The 20514-nt window shown below is 41.3% G+C and overlaps 2 protein-coding genes across 2 annotated transcripts; one reads left to right on the top strand and one right to left on the bottom strand.

The window, feature by feature from the left end:
• Positions 1–1316: 1316 nt before the first annotated feature.
• Positions 1317–8356, top strand: atp6v1e1a (ATPase H+ transporting V1 subunit E1a). The gene is made up of 9 exons (XM_061036670.1): positions 1317–1498; positions 3423–3488; positions 3578–3687; positions 4885–4951; positions 6040–6129; positions 6226–6294; positions 6404–6498; positions 6583–6670; positions 7818–8356. Exons 1-9 carry the CDS (start codon positions 1466–1468, stop codon positions 7878–7880), a joined length of 681 nt encoding a protein of 226 aa, XP_060892653.1. The 5' UTR covers positions 1317–1465; the 3' UTR covers positions 7881–8356.
• On the bottom strand, positions 8357–19509 carry slc25a18 (solute carrier family 25 member 18). Its single transcript, XM_061036669.1, has 10 exons — positions 19317–19509; positions 17766–18188; positions 17416–17538; positions 14730–14785; positions 14398–14488; positions 12649–12764; positions 12241–12427; positions 11595–11767; positions 10299–10374; positions 8357–9778 (listed from the first exon to the last, which is right to left on the bottom strand). Exons 2-10 carry the CDS (start codon positions 17783–17785, stop codon positions 9637–9639), a joined length of 984 nt encoding a protein of 327 aa, XP_060892652.1. The 5' UTR covers positions 17786–18188; positions 19317–19509; the 3' UTR covers positions 8357–9636.
• Between the last annotated feature and the right edge of the window lie 1005 nt (positions 19510–20514).

The following is a 20514-nucleotide window of genomic DNA, read 5'->3' as shown; positions in this document are numbered from 1 at the left end:
AACAACACATCAACGAGCTTCCGGTCGAGACCTTCAAAGTAAAACTTCACAACAAACCACAGAGTTCCGTTTCTCGAGTCGTTAATAACAAAGTAAAAGTGACTTTTAAGTGGAGGTGCTCGATTGTTTGACGGATTAACGTCAATTATTAGCGCCAATGTCCTCGCAACGGAACATGGAGGGCGAAATTTGTGAGAGTGGACATTAGCACTTCCTGTTCAACAAATTAATTTAAATAATACTTAAGAGGATCAGGGACAGACATGAGATATAAATAAAGATAGGAGGAATATATTATTTCATAATGCACAAGGTATGCACGAAAATAAGAGAAATGTAAAGAAAAAAAAAGTCAAAATGTCGGGAATGAAGCCAAAATATAAAGAAAAAAAAGTTGAATATGTTAAGAATAAAGTTGAAATGTTTAGAAAAAAATGTAATGTCTAAGATAAAATTGTAATAAATTACGGGAATAAAATCTAAATGTCCAGAATAAAGATGAAATATGGAAAAATGTTAACAAAAAAAGTGAAATGTTGAGAATAAAGTAAAAATATCTAGAATTTAAGCAGAAATGCGGGACAAATCTTTAATTTCAAGAAATATTTTGTTTTTTTTATTTGCAGCTTCATCCTCGAAATTGTATTTTCATTTTATTTTTGACATTTGGACTTTTTTTCTCTACATCTAGACTTTATTCTCGACTTTTCAATTTTTTTCTCGAAGTACATAATGAATGAAAAAATCTTCATCCTTTTTATTCTCAATGCCTGGCCCTAATCGTCTTCCGTAAAATAACGAAAGTAAACATTTACATTTATGTCCCTAAACGTATGAACCGTAAATAAAGAGGAAACCGTGACATTTATAACCTGTAAAAAAGTAATTGTAGACCTGAAGGACGCGCCCCCTTAGTAGTCCTATACTATGAGCTCTGTCAGTGCACTTGTCATTTTAATCGTTGTTAAAAACTGATAGTATTTGGGTTTCTCTGCGATCTACTAAAATATTTGACATTAATTAAGATGCGGTGATGGGTGTGTCTCCTGGCGATATTGATATATTCAGGTGCTACTCGGAGTTTCCATATTAGGTGACCGTTCATCCAACTGCGGCATGTTAAAGGATGTAATCTGAATACAACACGTACGCTCCTCTAAAAGGTCGTATTTAACTGCTTAAAACTAAAATAGACCGCTCTGAAATTTCTAAATCAAAAACTCACCTTTCTGATATTTCAGGCACCTTGACATGAATTTTCCAGTTGAAATATCACTTTTCCGATTATTGAGACACCACCTGAATGCAGCGTGTGTTTTATTTTGAACATAGTGAGCGGACGTGGTGAAGCTAGCTTGACGTGCTCTTCCTATAGTTTCTTTTCTGTTTACTGGGTTGTGAAAGTGGTCGAAAAGAAGATTTGTTTACTGACTTTTATATTAACATAGAATATCGAGGAACAGCCATGGCTCTCACCGATGCTGACGTTCAGAAACAGGTAAAGACGTCAACGTTAGACCCGTAATGGTTAAGTTTAGCCGCTGCGTAATCTGCTCCCAACACGAACTATTTTACACTTTTTACATATTTATATTCATCTTAAAGTTATTATACATGTATTAATGGATCCTGTTATTTCATATGTGTGTGTAAAGTTGAAAATAATCAGCACTTTTACGTTAATGTTACAGTAATGTTATTTTAAAGGGGACATTATGAACAATCCACTTTTACAGTGTTTCTGAACATATATTTGGGTAACCTGAGTGTCTAAATAAGAACATTGCAGGGGTTTTCTGGTACATTTTTTTGAGGCGCTACCCTCATTCCACGAATGCACAATCCTTACAAGTTATACCTCGTTGTAAAGGTGACTAATCAGGCTGTCCAACGATATATAATACAAGACCAATTAGTATTGGTAAAGGGGCGAAATAAGTGACCGAAATAACGTTTCCAAACTTTTTTTGAGAAGTTTATATTTGGGTAACCTGAGTGTCTACTGACCCACAAAATGTGAAATAAACCCATCCAGTCCTTTGTTTGTGGTCTGCATAAGTCTTACAACAAAGAGAAAAATGCTCCGTTCCAAATGTGCTCTCCTTGTGATGTCACAGTGGGATTCTGGTTTTAAAAAATCCCCTCCCCTCCCCTGGTATCTCCACCCATGGACTCTACCTCCAGCCTAGAACAAGGGTGCATTCGAATTGTCCCTCCTATCTCCTTTCACTATCCACTTTACCTTAACCCCGGGGAAAACGTCATGAGGTCAAGGAAAGATGTTAGGAGAATTCATAAAGGACTTAATCTCGTTGCTCTGACAATCCGACCACATTTCCACTAGGCCACGTCATTAAATGCGAAGGGTTAATGATGTGAGTCTAACATGGAGAAACTACAATGTTCAGAAAATGGACTACTAAAAGCGCATCTAAAAAACTTTCCCCTGTGCCTTCTTACAGGTGAAATAATCCTAATTACTTATTACCACAAGGTTGGGATTGATATAAAAGAAATATAGAATACCAGGCTACAAGTAAGAAAAGTGAAACCATCAGCTTCCTGTCCACTCAGAAATCAACATCAACATAAATATGATTGTATGAAATGAATTGTTACATTTATGTAAGATATAGCCTACACATAATGTTTTAAGCATACAAATGTACAACTGCACAAAGCATTCTCAATGAATGAAATATGTTGAATAAAACATCATCTGGCTAAAAATGTCTCTTATTTTTTATCCCTTGATCTGTGTGACTTTACAATCATCGTTAATGTTCGTGAACGGTCAGATGCACGACTCGCTTTAAATGTTGCGGCCGCAAGGAATTGTGGGACGGCATATCTCATCTCCTTTGGTAAAGGATGGTCCAGTGTATCCTATGCTAAAGGAGGTTATAAAGGAAGCATTGACCCACCTTTCCTTAGCTTTTGGAGAATTCAAACGGCTCTTATCATGGCCGCCACTTAAATGCTTCCGGGTCATTTCACTCAGTTAGGAACCTTCCTAAGCAAAAATGACAATTCGAACGCACCCCAAAACTTTTCAGCAGGTCCGCCATTTTTATTCTCACTAGCGAAGGAGTGATGTCTACCGGGAAACCTCAGGGGGGCTCATTACATTTAAAGAGACACACACACCAAAACGGAGCGTTCTGAGAGAGCTGGTTTATACAGGGTCACAAACCTCCTCTGGTGCTTGATTCATGTTATATTTTGACCAAAGCACAGCACAGATGTTTCATTTAGACCATATGAGTCTTGTTGTTTTCATTACTTCAGCAGAACTGGGCTCCCATAGTTTCAGTAAGAAAATGCCTGTTTTAAATCTTTCTAATTGCTTGGTGTCTGCTTATTACAAGTTGACATTATTTCATGGATAAAGTTTGGACTAACTATTTAGTCTCCTGTGGCAGATCAAGCACATGATGGGCTTCATCGAGCAGGAGGCCAAAGAGAAGGTGGAGGAAATTGATGCAAAGGTAATTGAAGTCTGTCCGTCTGCTGTCTTGTGATTCTCCGTTGCATTGAGCAGTCATAGGCTTTTGTAAAAAGACTGGTCTGTTTACAGGCGGAGGAAGAGTTCAACATCGAGAAAGGTCGCCTGGTGCAGACTCAGCGAGTGAAAATCATGGAATACTACGAGAAGAAAGAGAAGCAGATCGAACAACATAAGAAAATGTAAGTTTTTACTTATTTATCAGTGTTTCCCCTAGGTTTACAGAGTTGGGGGGGGTGGGGACACGACGACACAAACACTTGAAGGAATCTTGGTGTTCATGTGTTACTTTTGTAACGTGAGGGTCCGATGTGTGGTGGATGGATCACTCTAGTTAAGAGAAACAGAAGGATGGAGACGGATAACTTTCTCAGCAGCACTTTACTGTCATCCACATTGTTCTGCTACACAACAACAACACTTCCTTGTTCCTCATCACATGTCCCGTCATTAGCCAATCAGAGGTTAGGATGATTAAACTCAAGGCAAACATTATGACAAACACAGAAATAGATTCAATATAATTTGGTCACAGTTACTAGGTGCTACTGCAAACATTAAAACATGTAAATATATCAATATTAACTTTGTAAACTCAAATATGTAAATAGTTCACTGTATAAATGTTAACTTATTTTTAACTTAAACTTAAATACATGGATTAACTCAAATATATGAATTTACTTCACTTTTAAATCTTACACTTTTAATGACAGTTGTCCTTTTCTATCGGAAAGGTATCCTTAAATGACTTCTTTCCATGATTTCCGACTCTATCCACTATCCTATCCCTACAATAAAGGCACAAAAAGCCCAAAAATAAATAATATATATAAAAAAATATATATATAATGGTAGGGGAAACACTGTTTATGGTCAGTTTAGGAAAGAAACTTTTTAAAAAAACTTTTAGACTAGGGCTGTGCGATATATCGTTATGCCTGCTGCGTCACAATACTGCTGACGCTGCAACAATTCACATGTCAATCTCGCAATCCATTTTACTCTCACTCGTGAACAAGACTCGAGATACTTGAACTCCTTCGCTTGAGGCAGAGATCCTCCCCCGGGTTGGGAGTGAGTCTCCTTTTATTGTCTGTATGAATTTCACAAATCATTTAGATTTAGTCTTGATAGTTGACTTTATTACAAAACTGGTAATTTACTACTATAAGTCATATTGTGGAGTCTGCTGTAGACTCTCACCTGGCAGGTAGCTCAAAAATGTGACGACTTGTTTGTCATGCAGAGTGAACTCTTCAAACATTGAGCTGTGTGGATTAAAAACACAAAGCTCATCCTTGTCTGAATGCCTCCTCTTCACTCTCTCCTTGAAGCGACCTTCATTTATTTATTGACTTTTCTTTACTTTCCTGCAGACAGATGTCCAACCTGTTGAACCAGGCGAGGCTGAGGGTGCTGAAGGCCCGAGAAGACATGATCATGGTGAGAAGTCAAAGCTCGTACCGAACACATATTCACACATCACTTTCATGTTACATGGACACATATGCCATCTATTACGATCCAATCAGAAGTGATACCGTTATGTGTTCCTTGTATGAACATCTGTTATGACCAGCGTAGGGGAAACCAGCCGTAGCACAAAAGTGACCCTCTCCTTCCTCACTCCAAATGATAAAACGCAATCAAACATATTTCTAGTCCACAATAATCTATTTATTTACAGAATTCACAAAATGAATCGAACTTCAGGGAGAGCACCGGTAAAATAATAAACATGACATCTAAGTTGAAACCCAAACTATCCTACCTCAAATAAAGCAAAGCAAAAAAGAAAATAGAGGCATCTTGCCAAACTCCCTTGAAAATATGAATCAAAAGACAAAGGCTACTCTCCCCTTCAACACAATCAGGACTGAACATAGTTATCTCAACATCTCAATCTAACGAACACACAAAGTTTTCTCTATTCACTCAACGTCTCTCATTTGAGGTGAGGTAGAAGGAGAGCAGCGTTGAACTTCCGCCGCTACTTTTGATAATCGGGCGCCCTCGGCTGTGATCCAATAAAGCTCTCGCACGCAGCACCGGCCTCGGTCCAATCACTGGCCAGCGCACACCGCCAGCTTTTCCTAAAGCTTGAAGTGTACTGCGAGGAACAAGCAGCAGACCCTGATCGGAGGACCTCAGAGTCCTGCTGGTGTAGTACGGCTCTGAAAGTTCTGATATAAGCGGGCGCTCGACCATGCAGGTCTCGATACACAATCACAAGAGTTTAAAACTGGATTCTGAAATGAATGAGAAGCCTGTGCAAAGACTTGAGGATGGGTGTGACATGACGCCTTTTAGGAGATTTTGTTACCAGCTTATCAACTGTCCTATCTCTAAAATAAAGGCTTAAAAAAGTCGTCTAATGTATGGAAGGCTTTAATAAAGAAATATAAGGTAGAATAATCTTTATAAATATTTTCTAATTTGATCTAGCTCCACAATCTCTCAGTTCCACTATTTCTGGGAAAACTCAGGCTTTATCTTCTGTTTCCTGTGTTGTCGCTGTGTTCATGTCTCAGGACTTGTTGAACGAGGCTCGTCAAAAACTCACAGAGACTGTCAAGGATCCTGTGAGGTACTCGGTCCTGTTGGAAGGCCTGGTGCTTCAGGTAACATGTCCCACCTCTCACATGTTACCGTACAGTTCCATCAGCTTTTGGTTCTCCTTTTTTAATGTCTCCTGAGTTTCTGCTTTCACTTTTCAGGGATTTTATCAACTGCTGGAACCAAAGGTGACGGTTCGCTGCAGACAGCAGGATGTAGAGATGGTTCAGGTGAGGCCCAGCTGACTGATGTGTTGTTTGTTGTGATTATTTATTACAAAGGACGAACAGGAAATGAAAGAGCCCGTGTGTCCTGACATGATGTATTATTTCTGGACAGGCTGCAATCAATAAGAACATCCCGATCTATAAAGACGCAGTGAAGAGCAACATCGTGGTCAGGATCGACCCGGAGCGTTTTCTCTCTTCAGAGATGTAAGATTATTTAATTTACTTTAACATGAACACTTTATGTTTTCTGTAAATCTTTGACAAAGGTGAGGACTTTTGTTTTTACAGCTGCGGAGGAGTTGAAGTGTACAACGATAACGGGAAGATCAAAGTTTCAAACACGTTGGAGAACAGGCTGGAACTGATAGCTCAACAGGTAAACTACCTTTCATCAACTATCCAAAATCTTCATCCACTAACTTGATAACAAACTAAATGTAGTTTCACCTCGTTGCCTGTAGAGGGCAGCAGTGAGCTGTATTACAGATAGGACAATGATGCTGAATTCAAGTTAACAAACTTTAATGATCTTTATTTTAATCTTGTGAGTATTGATTAGATTTTATAAGAATATAAATTTAACAAACATGAACTTTAAGTTTTTAAAAATCTCAGAGTGAGTCTTAGAGAGAGGAATTAGTATAAAGTGTGAAATGTTTTCTGCTTTCTTCACACTGCTGCAGATGCAGATAGTTTCACTTAAATGGCATCAAATAAAGAACAAACTTTTAGATTTTCACACATTAACTAAGACATGATAACACACTTCCTGGATAGTTTATACAGAGGTCTTTAGGTAAGAACAAGTGTCCTGTTGAGTTTTTATTCATAAAAACAATTCAAATGTTTGTCATTTTTTATACTAATGCATCACTTTTTCATACGTGTGCTGTGTGGGGGGCTCTAAGGAGTAAATGTTTGGAACCACTTGTCTATGCAGAAGTTATTTAAAGTGAATTATAAGATGAGTAACTCTGGACAAAAGATGTAAATAATATGTACACAGATAGCATGCTCGTCAAAGGCTGTGTGACTTCAACTTCAAATAACTTAATTTATCCGTTAGGAACTTCAGTTGTGTAAAAGAGCATCAGTGTGCACACAGCTGAGCATAAAAACACACACATGTCTACACCCACCGTGCATCAAAAGGGCGCGGAGTGAGTGAAGCTTGTTGGCCGTAACAAATGATGCGTACCAGATCAGCAATAAAGAATTCTAATATGAGTTAAAAAAGAATAAACATTCAAGTTAGCTTGTGAAATGTATTAAAAGCATGATATGTAGGTCATGAATAATTGTTATGAGAGAAACCAGTCAGCTGACTTTAAGGTGTAGTTTGTATTGTTTCCTACAGAGAGGCTGCTCGTTTGTAGGATTCAGTAAAATCAGTAAATCTCCCTTTATGTCCAGAAATAAAGAAGAGTATCTTCTGCTCTCTGTGATATCTTTTTTTTATATTTGATATGTATTTTCTTCCTTCTGCATGTTCTTCTGTTGTGTCCTCACCTCACACCTGACAGATGATGCCTGAAATCAGAGAGAACTTGTTTGGTGCCAACCCCAACCGCAGGTTCATGGATTAACGGCGGCTTTGCAGTGAGGACACAGGCCTACACAGGTTGTGCATTTCAGGTGACACGAGACCATCTTCATCACAGTGAGCGAGAGTTAGTTTCAATCACCCACCAATCAGGAGGAGGCTCAAAGAGAGCCCTGAATTACTTGTGTTTATATGTTTTTATTTGTGTACTAATGGGCTGAGTCTTGACTCAACAAGTTCTCTTTTTATTTGAATCTCTCTGGGTTTTCCAAAGGACTGCTTTGGATTTTAGATGAAATGCATTTCATTATAGGAAGTCTGTTGCAATTAAGTTCTTAATAAGAGTAATCAAAGTTAAGGTCACCAAAGACACATTCGTTACATGTTTTCTATATTTTTGTAAACTGACTCAATTCTCTCGTATGTTTGCAGATATTTTTTATAAGTGTGCGTGTGTGTGTGTTGTTCTAAGGCACTTAAAAAAAACAGAAATAAATGTGTGTGACACGGACAAATCCACATGTATGAGATATCTTTATTTACAGCTTGTAAACAAACATTGACTCTATGTTCTCTCTACGATGAGGAAGATATAGTAGCCTAGATAAACTAGCCACTAGTCAAAATGTGTCTTGCATTAGAAATGTAAAAAAAAAAAAAAAATTTAGTGCCACCCAGTGGACTTAAGAAATGGCAAACAGTTGGCGAGCTGCCATACTCCCTCCATGGGTCTTACACATCAAATTGTACTCGCTGAATCGGACTCAAGAACCAGATCTTTGACTTAACCCCAACGATTCCAGAAAATCTCCTTTAGAAACTATCAGCAATAATAAGGCTTGAATTGCGTTTTTTTTTTGTTGTTTTTTTTTTTAGTTGTTGTGCGCACATCATTTAAAGCAACACACGTTTTTCTTTCTTTTAAATGTAACTAAAGCAGTAAATGAGCTTCTCCTGGTTTAGTTCTCTGAGCTGTGGAGAAGAGGAAGGCAAGGCTTCGAGACAGAGGCACAGCAGTGTAACCTGTGGCCTCTAGGCAGGAAGTGAGCTGTGTGTTAGGGTATATTGTGCTGCTAATATGGGGATTAAAGCATTACCGTCAGATTAACGAATGACCTTAGAGACTCTGGCAGGCAGCACCTCCCAATCCAGTGAAGGCATCCAAGATTACACCTCAGACCTCACGGATGGAGTGGGAGGAATGCATAACAGGATAGGCAGAAGGAGATTGAGATGCTCTCGCAGAGAAACACATTTCAAGTTGAAATGATTGACATTTGAAGTCGAGTCAAATACCACGTTTGGACTCTGACATCATGGGTTGTGCAGTTTGATTGAATGGGTAATTGTCACTTACAGTACAGGAGGATGCAGAGGTCTTCGTCATGACTGTATAAAAAACGATCCAATTGGAAGGCATTTAAATCATGCAGCAGCCCTCTCAGAATAATCCCTCAGAGCCAAGATATATGTTACAGTAACATGCTGGGACAAGACAGCTTGGGACACACACCCAAAGATTAGTCACACTCATGAACAGGACCCTGTTTGACCTATGGAACCCTGCAGACAGCATGTCAAAACCTACAGAAAGTTGATTAGAGTGAACCCACAGATCCACAAATTAGTAAAAAGAGCCTCTCTTCAAACCTCCCATCATCCTTCCTCCTTTGGTTAGCAGGCCATGGCCGAGTTTCCCCCCCTCTCAGTAGTCACCGTTCACCTAGATGCTGCAGATTAAAGCAGCAAATTATCTGTACAGAGACAACAGAGCCACCGCCACCAATGCCAAAGCTCCGCTATCCCAGCAACCCTAGCGCCGCCTCCCCCACCCCGAGAAAGTAGACACCCTGTGCAATGCCAAAGAGGGGAGCGATGACCAGAGCTCGACACGTTGCACCCTTGAGGAATGCTGATGGGCCCTCCCGCGTCATGATGCGCCTGCAAAAGTGCACCGACAGGAAGACGCCAGGAAAGAGAAGAAAAGAGAGGAAACGTTAGAAGGATCTTAAAGTTGCCAAACTTCGATGCCTTGTGTTTCACAATGATACAATCTCAGTTTTTTTTTTAGTCGATTGTATTCAAAAGTAGGGAAGTAAAAAAAAAAAAAAAAAATGCCAGGTCCTCAGTTTGAACCCAGAGCTGCCACAAGCGAGAGGTAGAGAGCAGGTTTGCAAATGCTGACTGTTCCTTTTAGTGTCTTACAAAGACACAAAGAGAGTAGAGGAGGCGACTGGCCATGATGCGCACACGCATTGGCTATGTTGCCAGTGTGCAGGAATTTTACTGCAATTTGTGGTAATCATAAACAACTAGCCAGTATTTACTGCCTAGAACTTCTATTTTTGTTGCCAAGGTATTAATTCAGGTATCGATATCACTTAATTTTTCATTTTAAAAGTTGTACTAAAGTTACCATATTTTGATTATTAGTTGACACATTTTTTGACAACAATCTTACCGTGTGCAGTCAACAATTCCTCTGTAGGTGTCCTCCCCCTCGCCCTTCTGCAACGTCTGCAGACGAGTCTTTATGACTGAACAGAGAAGCAAGGAGGTCGTTAAACAGCAGGGGTGATTAGGTGTCAATAAAGGCGAACAAATGACATCATAACAAAATGTAAGGTGGTTACAACTCAAATAGAGAAGTCAAACTGAATCAGTTTGGTAAAAATGTTCCAGCTACTGTTTGCTGTCCGCCATTTAATCCCAGTGTTTACATTTCTTTATGATTTAGTGCACCAAAGAATTCCTCAATGTTTCAAAGAGAAGAAAGATTCAGAATTGTTGGTACTTTCACAGATGCACAAACCTCCTGAAAACTTCCTGGAGTTTTTATCGGGTCGAGCTGGAAGTGTGAACACAAACAGCCAAATTTTTCTCTCTGACTTTATCTGAGATTTGTCCTTCCAGTCTCCTAGTACATTTTCCTGAAGTCGGGGTGAGCTGATGTGAGAACGCAGCTGGAAATATTCAGAATAGTTCACCGTGAGCGAGTGGGAGGGGATGAAGACAGCCAGTGTGATTACACTGCTTCATTATGTTTTCTTTTTCACTCTTTTGTTGATAACGTGAACATCTTGAACTTCACATAACGCTGATACACTTGGATATAAGGGTAAGAGTTCTCATCATAGTGTTGGACTCTGTTACTTCGTCCACCTAATTGGTGTCGTTCTTTTTACATCATGCCTCTTGTGACTCTCCCACCTGACGGAGGCAGTCTCCCGCTGTGAGGTGCATGTGTTAACGTGTGAACGAGCAAGAAGGAAATATTTCAGGGACAGCCTGTCTGAAATTTGCAAGACATTTTCAGGAGTGTATATGTGAAAACGGCTTCAGTGAGTTTTATATTTGCCGGTTAAAAGAAAGCAGGATGAGATTTTTTACTTCTTTGCTGCTTACACTCGCACAGGACAAAATCAGCAGAGAGATCAGACTAACTGCTTTGTCCACAGGGGGCGCCAAAATCACCACAAAGAAAAAGTTCCTCACAGGAGCTTTGAGACGATACTGACGACGTCGTATCGTATCAAACATCAACTTTTGTTCCTTTCAGAACACGTGGAGTTTAGTGACCAAACCTTTGAAGAAAAGTTTGATTGCTATGAACTTAGGAAGAGGTCGTTTCTACTTTGGAAAGGTGCGTAGTTAAACTTTAAATAAAGTGAAGGACGCAAACACACTGTTTATCTTTACTAACAGCAGAGTCTCCATAATCATTGTTCTTAAGCTGCCTGTTATTTGTCCAACTCACCATCCAGTGGTGTCACAGCCACAGCTGCCACAGAGCCCGCGCTGCAGCCCGCCAAAAAGGACTGCCAGAACGGCGCCCGGGCATGCACATCCCCCCGACCTGGCACACTTTCCCGGCCCAGAGAGTTTAGGTTGGCAAACAGCGGGAAGTATATCATTGAGAAGGGGACATCCCTGAAAATATAGTTTGAATAAACGTCAGATTAAATGAGCTGGAAAGAAAACAGAGGGAGAGAGGTTGCATAGATGTTCTGGACTGAAAACAAAGTGGGAGGAGTCACAAGATAAAACATACATGGCCCCATTCAATGCAGCACAGTTGCAGACATAGCTGCAGGAAGCTATTGATCAGTGTTGATTGTATTAGGTGTCAGGAAATACAACAAACGCTGTATGAGTTATGCAATGAAATAACAAAAGCTCATTAAATCAGCGATGACAGAGAGAAAGAACCAGAGAGCATCACGTCAGCAGTCGGGGCGTGGTTTTAAACTTCATGGACTAAGTGACATGAGGAAGATCAAAGAGACAAGTGATGTGTAACAGATGTGTAATAATATAGAAAGCACTGATAGTATGCCACCACAGTGAGCTGCTTAAGTTTGCATTAGCAGTAAAAACGACTATCACTCATGTTTTGTGGTTACCTCATTAAGGTGGCTCCGGCCCCCCTGTACAGGCCCGCCAGTCCTCGAGTCTTCAGCAGCTCCACAGTGATGCTCGTGGCTGAGGATCGAGGTGGGGGGTTCCGTCGTGCTGGTGGGGGGGCCACCAACGATGGAGCTGGACCAGGAGCGGCAGCCTGAGTGGGAGTTTGAACCGGCCTCTGGGCGGCTGAGGGTTAAACACAGACGGAGCCAGGTTAGACAAACACACACAGGCTGATGATTTACTTAGAAAGGATGGACGATGGGCGGGGACTGGCTGGTCTCTAGACAGGAAGTGTGAAAAGACTTTAGTGCACTGCGTCCTTTTGCACAGACTCTGAAGGTCAACACACTGCGTCTTCATATGTGCACAACGACAACAAATACAAACTTTGAGGACAAGCTTACCGAGCCGTCCAGCGTCCTGCAGCTGGATCTTCAGCATCTCCATGGGAGTGGTAACTACCACCTGACAGGTCCCCGCCCCGCAACCCGCCAGTACCTCCCCCCACAGGGGCAAATGGCTGCGAACACAAAAGAGTCACAAAGCATTAACAACACAACAGGATTAGTTTTCTTAGCAACATGCTATACGCCCATTTAGGGATTTCTAACACCGCAAAAACTGAAATCTTACCACCTGTATCCGTCCTATTTCTATTAGAAATCTCATTACTCTTTTCACCTGACAAGTCCAGATAAACACATTTTTTCAAGATGTAAAAAGCACAAATGAGGCTTTAAATATGTAAAGAATTTGGACTTGTTGAGTGTTGAAATGAGAAGTCACTTCACAAGTTGTCTTGCTCCATTTGCAGATATGTTTTACTAATTACAAGTAATTCATGCCTTCTTTTTGGCCTTTAATATCTCCATTGAGATGTGTACCTGGACTTCTCAGCTGAATGTGGCTTATATTAAGTGTACTGAGATATATCTGATTAGATATGAGACAAGTACACTTTAATTTTTTAGGAAAACCACTGTGCACAAGATTGAGACAAAGTGTGCTGGAAGGAGTTTGTTTACTAGTGAAGTTTAAAGACACATCTACATTCTTCAACTTTTGTGTTAACTTTGATGTTTGACTGAAATTTAAAAGAAAAATTAACACTGAAGAACGGATTGGACGAACTCGATCTACTTAGGTTGCTTATTATAACAAACATGCTTTAGGTTTGTCAGGTTAGCAGAATTTTAATGGTCACATGTAATGCAAAATCCACTCCACCATGTTTCTCTAACTCTAACATGTGTCTCTAGTCTGTCTATAAACCCCTCAATGATGAGAAAAGTCCATCCTCTCCGTCTTCTGCCTGCTCCACCTTTCAGAAAATGTGTGTTCAAACAGGCCGTTTGGAGATTTTCCCTTCATGACATCACAAAGGGCAGTAACCCCTCCCCCAGGTGGGTGACACTCCCACAGCTAGGTGTTTGTTCTGCCCTCTGAGTCTGACTTCTCACCGTAAACAATAGGACATGGAGCAAGAAAGCCCGAGCCACCCAAGCCCTTCCAGAGAGGGGGCGTGGTCAGACACAGCTCATTTACATTTAAAGCTACAGACACAGAAACAGACTGTTCTGAACAGGGCTGAAATAGAGGGGTTTATAGACATGATCAAATACAGGATCAGAGTGGATTCAGAACAAGAAACTTCACACACATGTTTTGGGGAGCTCTGAGACTTATTTACACACATTTTCTGAAAAGTGGAGCAGGCAAAAGACATAGAGGATGGACTTTTCTCATCATTGGGGGGTTTGTAGACGGACTAGAGACACATATTAGTGTTAGAGAAACATGGTGAAGTTAGAAGTTAAAAAGCAGGAACGTTGAGGGACTAGTTGCTATTGATCGACTTCAACAACAGCTCTAAAAACTGAGTATGAAGACATCCAGACAAAATCCTTTAGCTGCCTGTGACCTTGTAAATCTTGCTCACCTTTGAGAAGGGATGTACAAAATCCAAAGTTTAATTGAACCCATGTTATTGCACACCCCTTTTCTGACAGAAAATGGCGGATTATCTCATTTGTGTTAAACCAAGTCTGAAGTGTAATGAACTAAATGTAATAACCTGGACCCCTCACTAAGCTGTAGATGATTTTCATGTAGCTTTATTTTGTGATTTGAAGTGTTGAGAAAACTTTATTTACCCATCCTTAGAGAGCTTCTGCCTGAAGACGTCATTAGCCGCCAGCTTGATGGCTTTTTCTGGCGTGACAAGAGTGAGGTTCACTGCAGCGCCTGCAGAACACAAACAGGGCAGATGACTGTGACACACTGAAGCGTCCACTGAGAAACACAGCAAGAACAAACCTACACCGCGGCTTACGGCTCGACAGCGGGGGCGTACAGCCACAGGTTATAAAGACAAAAGACTGAGCGCTTACAGGGGGGAACAACAGCGAGCGTGGGAGGTAAGATTAAGCTTATAGTAAAGCACACTTATAGTGTTTGTCACGGGGATTAGAAACGCAAAGAATACCTCTGTAGCATCCAAAATAGCCCTCTGAGCGAACCGTCTTTGCCAGGCAGTCCAGCCTTTAAAGACAAAGAGGAAAACATGTTATGAACAAGGAGTGAGAATGAAAATAATGTTCATCTCTTCAGGTCAAAGCATCATTGTGTAAAAACAGCAGCTCTGGTGAAGTTCTTTTTATTTGTCTGTGGAAAAACAGCAACATCCGGCCTTGTGATTCTGGCCTTTGGGGGAATAAGTTATCCCAGGCCTTGTCTCCATGTGTGACTCATAGTGGAAAACCACAGTCTGAAATGTTTGTGCTGGTAAACACATGATGAGCACGCCCTCTCATCCTGCAGTATTGATGCTCAGCAGACTGAAATCAGAGTCAGTGTGTCTTTTAAGGACACTGGCGTCATTAATGTGACTCTAATGATCGTGTTTTTCAGTGAAACTTCATCTCAAGCTGACGTTCTGGAGCGCCAGATCTTTCATGTGGACTTGATTGAACAAACTAAATCTGTGCATGCAATCTGTTTTTCAAATTCACCACTTAAGCTGAGTAAAACACACACTCTCTGCAGCCACAGGTCTATTTTATCTCGTCTGTGAGTTCAGCACAAACGGACACAAATATGGGTCCAAATGTGGGGAGAGTGTGTTTTCGTTTTTTCCAGCTCCACCCTCTGAGATTCAGTCGGAAAGTATGTGAGTAGGAATCAAATTACGACTTGTTTGAAGCTCAAATTATAGAGTGCTGTTTACACTGCAAAAAACTCAAATCTTATCAAGTCTGTTTGTCAAAAATATCTCTTTACACTTAAAATAAGTCACATTCACCTGACAGGTCCAGATAAACATCTGATTTCTAGAGATGAAAAGCCTAAAGTAAGGCTGGGGTTCCTTGGTTGAAGATGTTTATCTGAACTTGTCAGGAGAATGTGGCTTTTATTCGATTTTAAAGAGATACTTTTATTATTTTTGTGGGCTTTTTATGCCTTTATGTTAGAGACAGGACAGTGGATAGAGTCAGAAATGGTGGGGAGAGAGAGAGTGGGGAATGACATACGAGGAAGGAGCGACAGGTCGGATTCAGGCCTGGGCCGCCCGCTTGGAGGACTGTAGCCTCCGTAAATGAGGCGCTTACTAACCACTAAGCTACTGGCGCCCCTTAGAGAGATTTTTTTTACTATAAGTTGGACAATTAAATTTGTTGAGATTTAAGTTTTTGCAGTGAAGCATTTGGCAGATTTACAACAATCCACCAGCAGTAGATACACTTCAAAAACTCTTTACAGAAGTATTTGTCTAATTTCATATCAAAAATATCTCTTTTTCAATGACTATAAGGGCGCGGTCAAACTGGCCATCCATACCGTGCCCAAGCATGCTTCAACCCTAAAGTCTAGTTTGTTTGGCCAGTGTGACCGCTCCGTGCCGTGTACGGTACACTTCCTTGGCTTTGGCACACTTCGGAGAGGTGTGCTTCAGCACGGTACACTTCATGCACGAGCACAAGCACGCGGGAACACAACGCTGACAGCCTTCATTATGGAGAAATCCAGAGTTTCATGGCTGTATCTGACTAACATGACTCAATATAAGACACAAAGTAGCTGTCATGTTCTCTGTGTTGTTTTCTCCGATGTGCGGCCGCGTCTCTTTCTCTCTCTCTCCCTCTCTCTCTCGGTATCGGCAAATTTTATCAGATCCACAATTGTATCAGATTTATTTTTTTTTGCTCCCAAATAATGATATCAGTATCGGCCTCCCAAAAGCTCATATCAGTCGGGCACTAGTTCTTACTAATTTAGGAGGTACATCTTATTTCAAGAAACTCAACAAGTAAAATAAGCTTGACCTATTGGAAGATATTTATACTTGTTACAAGCAATTCAGGCCTCATTTTTGTGTTTTACCTCTTGAAATAATATTTATCTTGACCATAACCTGTAAATATTAACAGACTAATCCTGAGTGACGTCAGCCATCTGCAGGGGGGCTTTGGAGTCCCATCGGCAGCAGCCGCCATGCTGGAAATGCTGTCTCAGTCTAACTTCCAGTCAACCTAATGACAGGCTGAGAGCTGGAGCTGAGGCGGGTTTTAAGCCTCCTAGCGAACGGTTACATCGCACCCGCCTGTCAATCATGTCAGCTACACGCCTAAGTATGAATAACACGTATCATTAATGAAGTGATGACAACAACTAATCAGACCTATTTAGTTTCTTATACCAGACTATAAACATGTTCATTTATGCTGTAAAAACAGCTTTTTTGCCTGGTGTGTATGTGACTTCCAGGGTTCCTGGAGCCAGCCTCTAGTGGACACTCGAAGAACTGCAGGATTTTCCACTTCCGCGTTGGCTTCATTTTTCAAGACCAGAGGTTGCCGCTTGATTTGGACTTATCTGGCGAATGTGGCTGATAATAAGTATGAGAGATTTTTGGCTAGGAATTATACAAATACATTTGATAAGATTTGAGTTTTTGCAGTGTAATCAAAAGTGGGTGATGGTTTTTCATACATTTGCATGCAGAAACAAAGTATAAGTCTGCAGAACTTTCGTATGTGTAAAGATAAATAAGAATAAAAGAGGCTTTAGTTCCTTTTTTTATAATCAATCCAGGATGATGAAGAAGCCCTTGTGTTATGTGGCAGATTAATTACAGTATACCGGGTTAAATCGGGGAGGGGAGACCTACTCACATTCCTTTGTAGACTTGGACACCCTGCTGGTTCTGAAGGCGTGTCTTGGCCAGGTCAATAGGAAATACACATGTCACACCAACCAGGCCCGCCACGCCCCCATTAATCAGCTTAGCAGGGAGGCTGTGAAGGGATCAACAGACACACGCACACATGCCAGACCCATGCAAACCAAGACATGCAAATGACACGTCCATTCATGAACAAAGATAGAAATAATGCACAAGAGCACACACACACACACAAGAGAGGATACAAGATCAACATTAACACTCCACCTAGCATCCACTTAGCGAACACAACTCGATCTGTCTTCATTAAGACGAACAAACGACGGCATCTAAACTTACCTAACCTTCTTCTCTGCCATGCTTCTTCTTCTGTTTGGGCTCCAGGCCCAGGTCCACTACTCCTCACCTCCTCCTCCTCCTCACCTCCTTCTCCTCCTCAGACCTTCTCCTCCTCTTCCTCCTTCGTTTCCTCTTCCTCCTTCGTTTCCTCTTCCCTCTCACGCTTTGGCACGCAGCCCGAAGTTGTCAGCTCAACTCTCACCTGCCAGCCAACTCCAAATTCACTCTCTGCTTCTTTCTCTTTCCTCCTCCTCTCTTCTTCTTCTTCTTCTTCTTCTTCTTCTTCCTTTTTGTGGTCCAGCTGGTTTGGATGCCCTTTTTTTTTCAGTTGTGCTCAAAACCACCAATATTTGATCTGTGCCTCCTGGCCAGCCGTTCTGCTCTGATGGACCTCACGCTGAAACCAAATCTCTCTCCCACCACCTGGATACACAAAGACATTCAGAAAACAATGACTGAATATTTCCAAAGCGTGCACGTCACATCAAAGTTTCTCTCTTTTGTATAGCAGGCCGATATTGTCTGTCTCAAAAGCCGTGGTGGATAGACATCTGTGATGGCTTCAGGAGGGTTTTGTTCCTATGGAGGCTCGACGCACCTCATGTTTACTATCCGGTCTTTCAAATCCAGCCTGAATCATTCATAAAAGTGATTAGCACTATATCCCAGGACTCCCACACTGAGACAGAACATCTTGAGCCTCTCTAATCTGCGAGCTAAAGGGGATAAGAGTATTTGATCTAGAGACGCGGGTGGAACTGAAAAATGAAGGGCTTACACGTATTCTTTTACCACTTTGGGATTTCAGCGTTTACAAAAGACTCTAAAAGGAGATTTGAGTGGAAGCTGGGGAATTTGTTTGACAAGTTTCTTTTCTTTTCTTTTGCCCTGGAAGTACAATAGCATGCGGTCTAGCCTTAGATCGGCCGATTACAGACATAAATGTAGCTGTAAATCTTTACCTGAGCGTTCACACCTCTTAATTTCCTTTACTATGTTACTCTGTTTCTTTTCCTTCTTCACTCCCCTGACTTCCCCCTTCCCTCAGCTGCCTAATTAATCTCTCTCTCTTAATCTCTCCACCTCCATTACGCCTCTATTTTTAACCTGTAAACCTTCACTGTTTTCTCCACAGACAGTAACAGAAACACTCTATTTAACATCACGACGGTTATCTCGGATGTCCATCACCTCTACTCTTTCATCTCCTCGTTTTTTTTTTTCTACCTCACTTTGCATGCTCTGCCTTTTCCAGTGCAGGGTCCTAGTCACATTCTGCACATGCCTTCACTGAGCCTCTTTCTGTGAAACTTTCTTTCAGCTCAGCTCCATTCACACACAGTGACCCTGCCAAAACACAGACGAGGGGTGCCTCACCCCAAGCGAACCTCCAGCTCTCCCAGACCTCTGTTTCCCCCCCCGGAAAAAAACTGCACTGAAACACCCTGCTCTCACAGTTCACACAGAACCAGCCCCACGAGAAGACAGCTTTCAAAAGAAGTTAATTTTCTTCCATCACAGAGACACATCAGTGGGGAACGGGGATCTTACCTCTGCCGGTGCATCCCACAGACAGGATCAAGCTGTCCACTTTCCTTTCACTCCAACAATGTGTGCAGCAATGGTAGTCAAGCGAGAGCGATCTGAGAGAGCTAGCCGCCACTCAGGGGCCGTTGCACAAACACCAGCATTGTCCTGCTGCCTAAGTCCCTCCCTCTCGTGGTGACTCCCTGTGTGACACAGCCCCGGCAACACAGCTCTGCACTAACACAACTCGACATTAAACTCATGCCTGTGGAGCTTCTGCCACCTCACACGCAACCGACTCCACAGGGTCGGACACCCACGATTAAAACTCTGCTCAAAGTATAAAAAGAGAAGTATAAACTGCAAGAAAAAAAAGGGGCTTCACCATCACTAATGAGCTCTTGTTGCAGCAGTCCAAGGATTACATAACACCTCTAAGCACAATGAATGCCACAAATGTTCAGAGACTTACAATTTCTACCAAGGTTACAGTGATATACCAACGTGATTATAACAGTTTTGGTCGTTTTATTAGTGTCAAATATGTCAAAGGAGTTAATTAAAGGACAAGCAGTTATATAAAGACATCAACAAAAAGAGCACGTGACCACCACAGCAACCCCTCGCTGCCCCTAAAGTATTTTCTCATGAGCATCGACTGACGTATTGATTCCTTTTGATGGAAAAAACAATTGCTATCAATGATCAGCAGGGAAACACTCATGAAAGATGACTATTTTTTTTAATCTACCTCTTTAGATTTAAAGCACTTTGTTACACCACACACACCGTTAATTAGAGGTGGAAACAGGAAACTGCATTGGCTCTTGTATCAATATATAGAACTATCTAGAAGACAGAGTGTCTGTCTCTGTAGCCAACCAAGAAAGTCAAAGCCGGTGCCGCTTTTATCTACTGCAGTCTATAAAATGACCCTTCCTTTGTTTGGGACAGGCGACAATACGAGGCGGGCGGTTAATCATTTTCAAACCAAACTCATGCACAGCATAGATGGGAAGGACTTTTACATTGGGAATTTACACCAGAAGGGATATTTAAATGTGCACAAAATAAGGGTATCAATAAACAAATGAAATAACAATTCACTGATCTGCACTGTGACTGGTAGAGAGGCAGGCAAGACACCCCTTGATAATATATTTTTGATCTGCAAACTAATCAACACTACATGCATCAGGGCCTATAATCGAGACCTGCCTTC

Source organism: Labrus mixtus, chromosome 4 (assembly GCF_963584025.1).
Source record: "Labrus mixtus chromosome 4, fLabMix1.1, whole genome shotgun sequence".
Lineage (NCBI taxonomy): Eukaryota > Metazoa > Chordata > Actinopteri > Labriformes > Labridae > Labrus > Labrus mixtus.
The sequence above is the reverse complement of the archived record's forward strand: the minus strand, read 5'-3'. Positions and strand labels throughout refer to the sequence as shown.

What these genes read in the sequence shown, in the direction of transcription:
- slc25a18 (XM_061036669.1), bottom strand. Translation starts at nt 17,785, where the DNA reads ATGGCAGAGAAGAAGGTTAG. An exon ending in CAGAAGCTCTCTAAGGATGG is followed by an intron (nt 12,765 to 14,397) that starts GTAAATAAAGTT and finishes TTGTGTTCGCAG; the next exon opens with CCATTTGCCCCTGTGGGGGG. An exon ending in GGAATTGTTGACTGCACACG is followed by an intron (nt 9,779 to 10,298) that starts GTAAGATTGTTG and finishes GCACTTTTGCAG; the next exon opens with GCGCATCATGACGCGGGAGG.
- atp6v1e1a (XM_061036670.1), top strand. Translation starts at nt 1,466, where the DNA reads ATGGCTCTCACCGATGCTGACGTTCAGAAACAG. An exon ending in CCCGAGAAGACATGATCATG is followed by an intron (nt 4,952 to 6,039) that starts GTGAGAAGTCAA and finishes TTCATGTCTCAG; the next exon opens with GACTTGTTGAACGAGGCTCG. An exon ending in TGGAAGGCCTGGTGCTTCAG is followed by an intron (nt 6,130 to 6,225) that starts GTAACATGTCCC and finishes TTCACTTTTCAG; the next exon opens with GGATTTTATCAACTGCTGGA.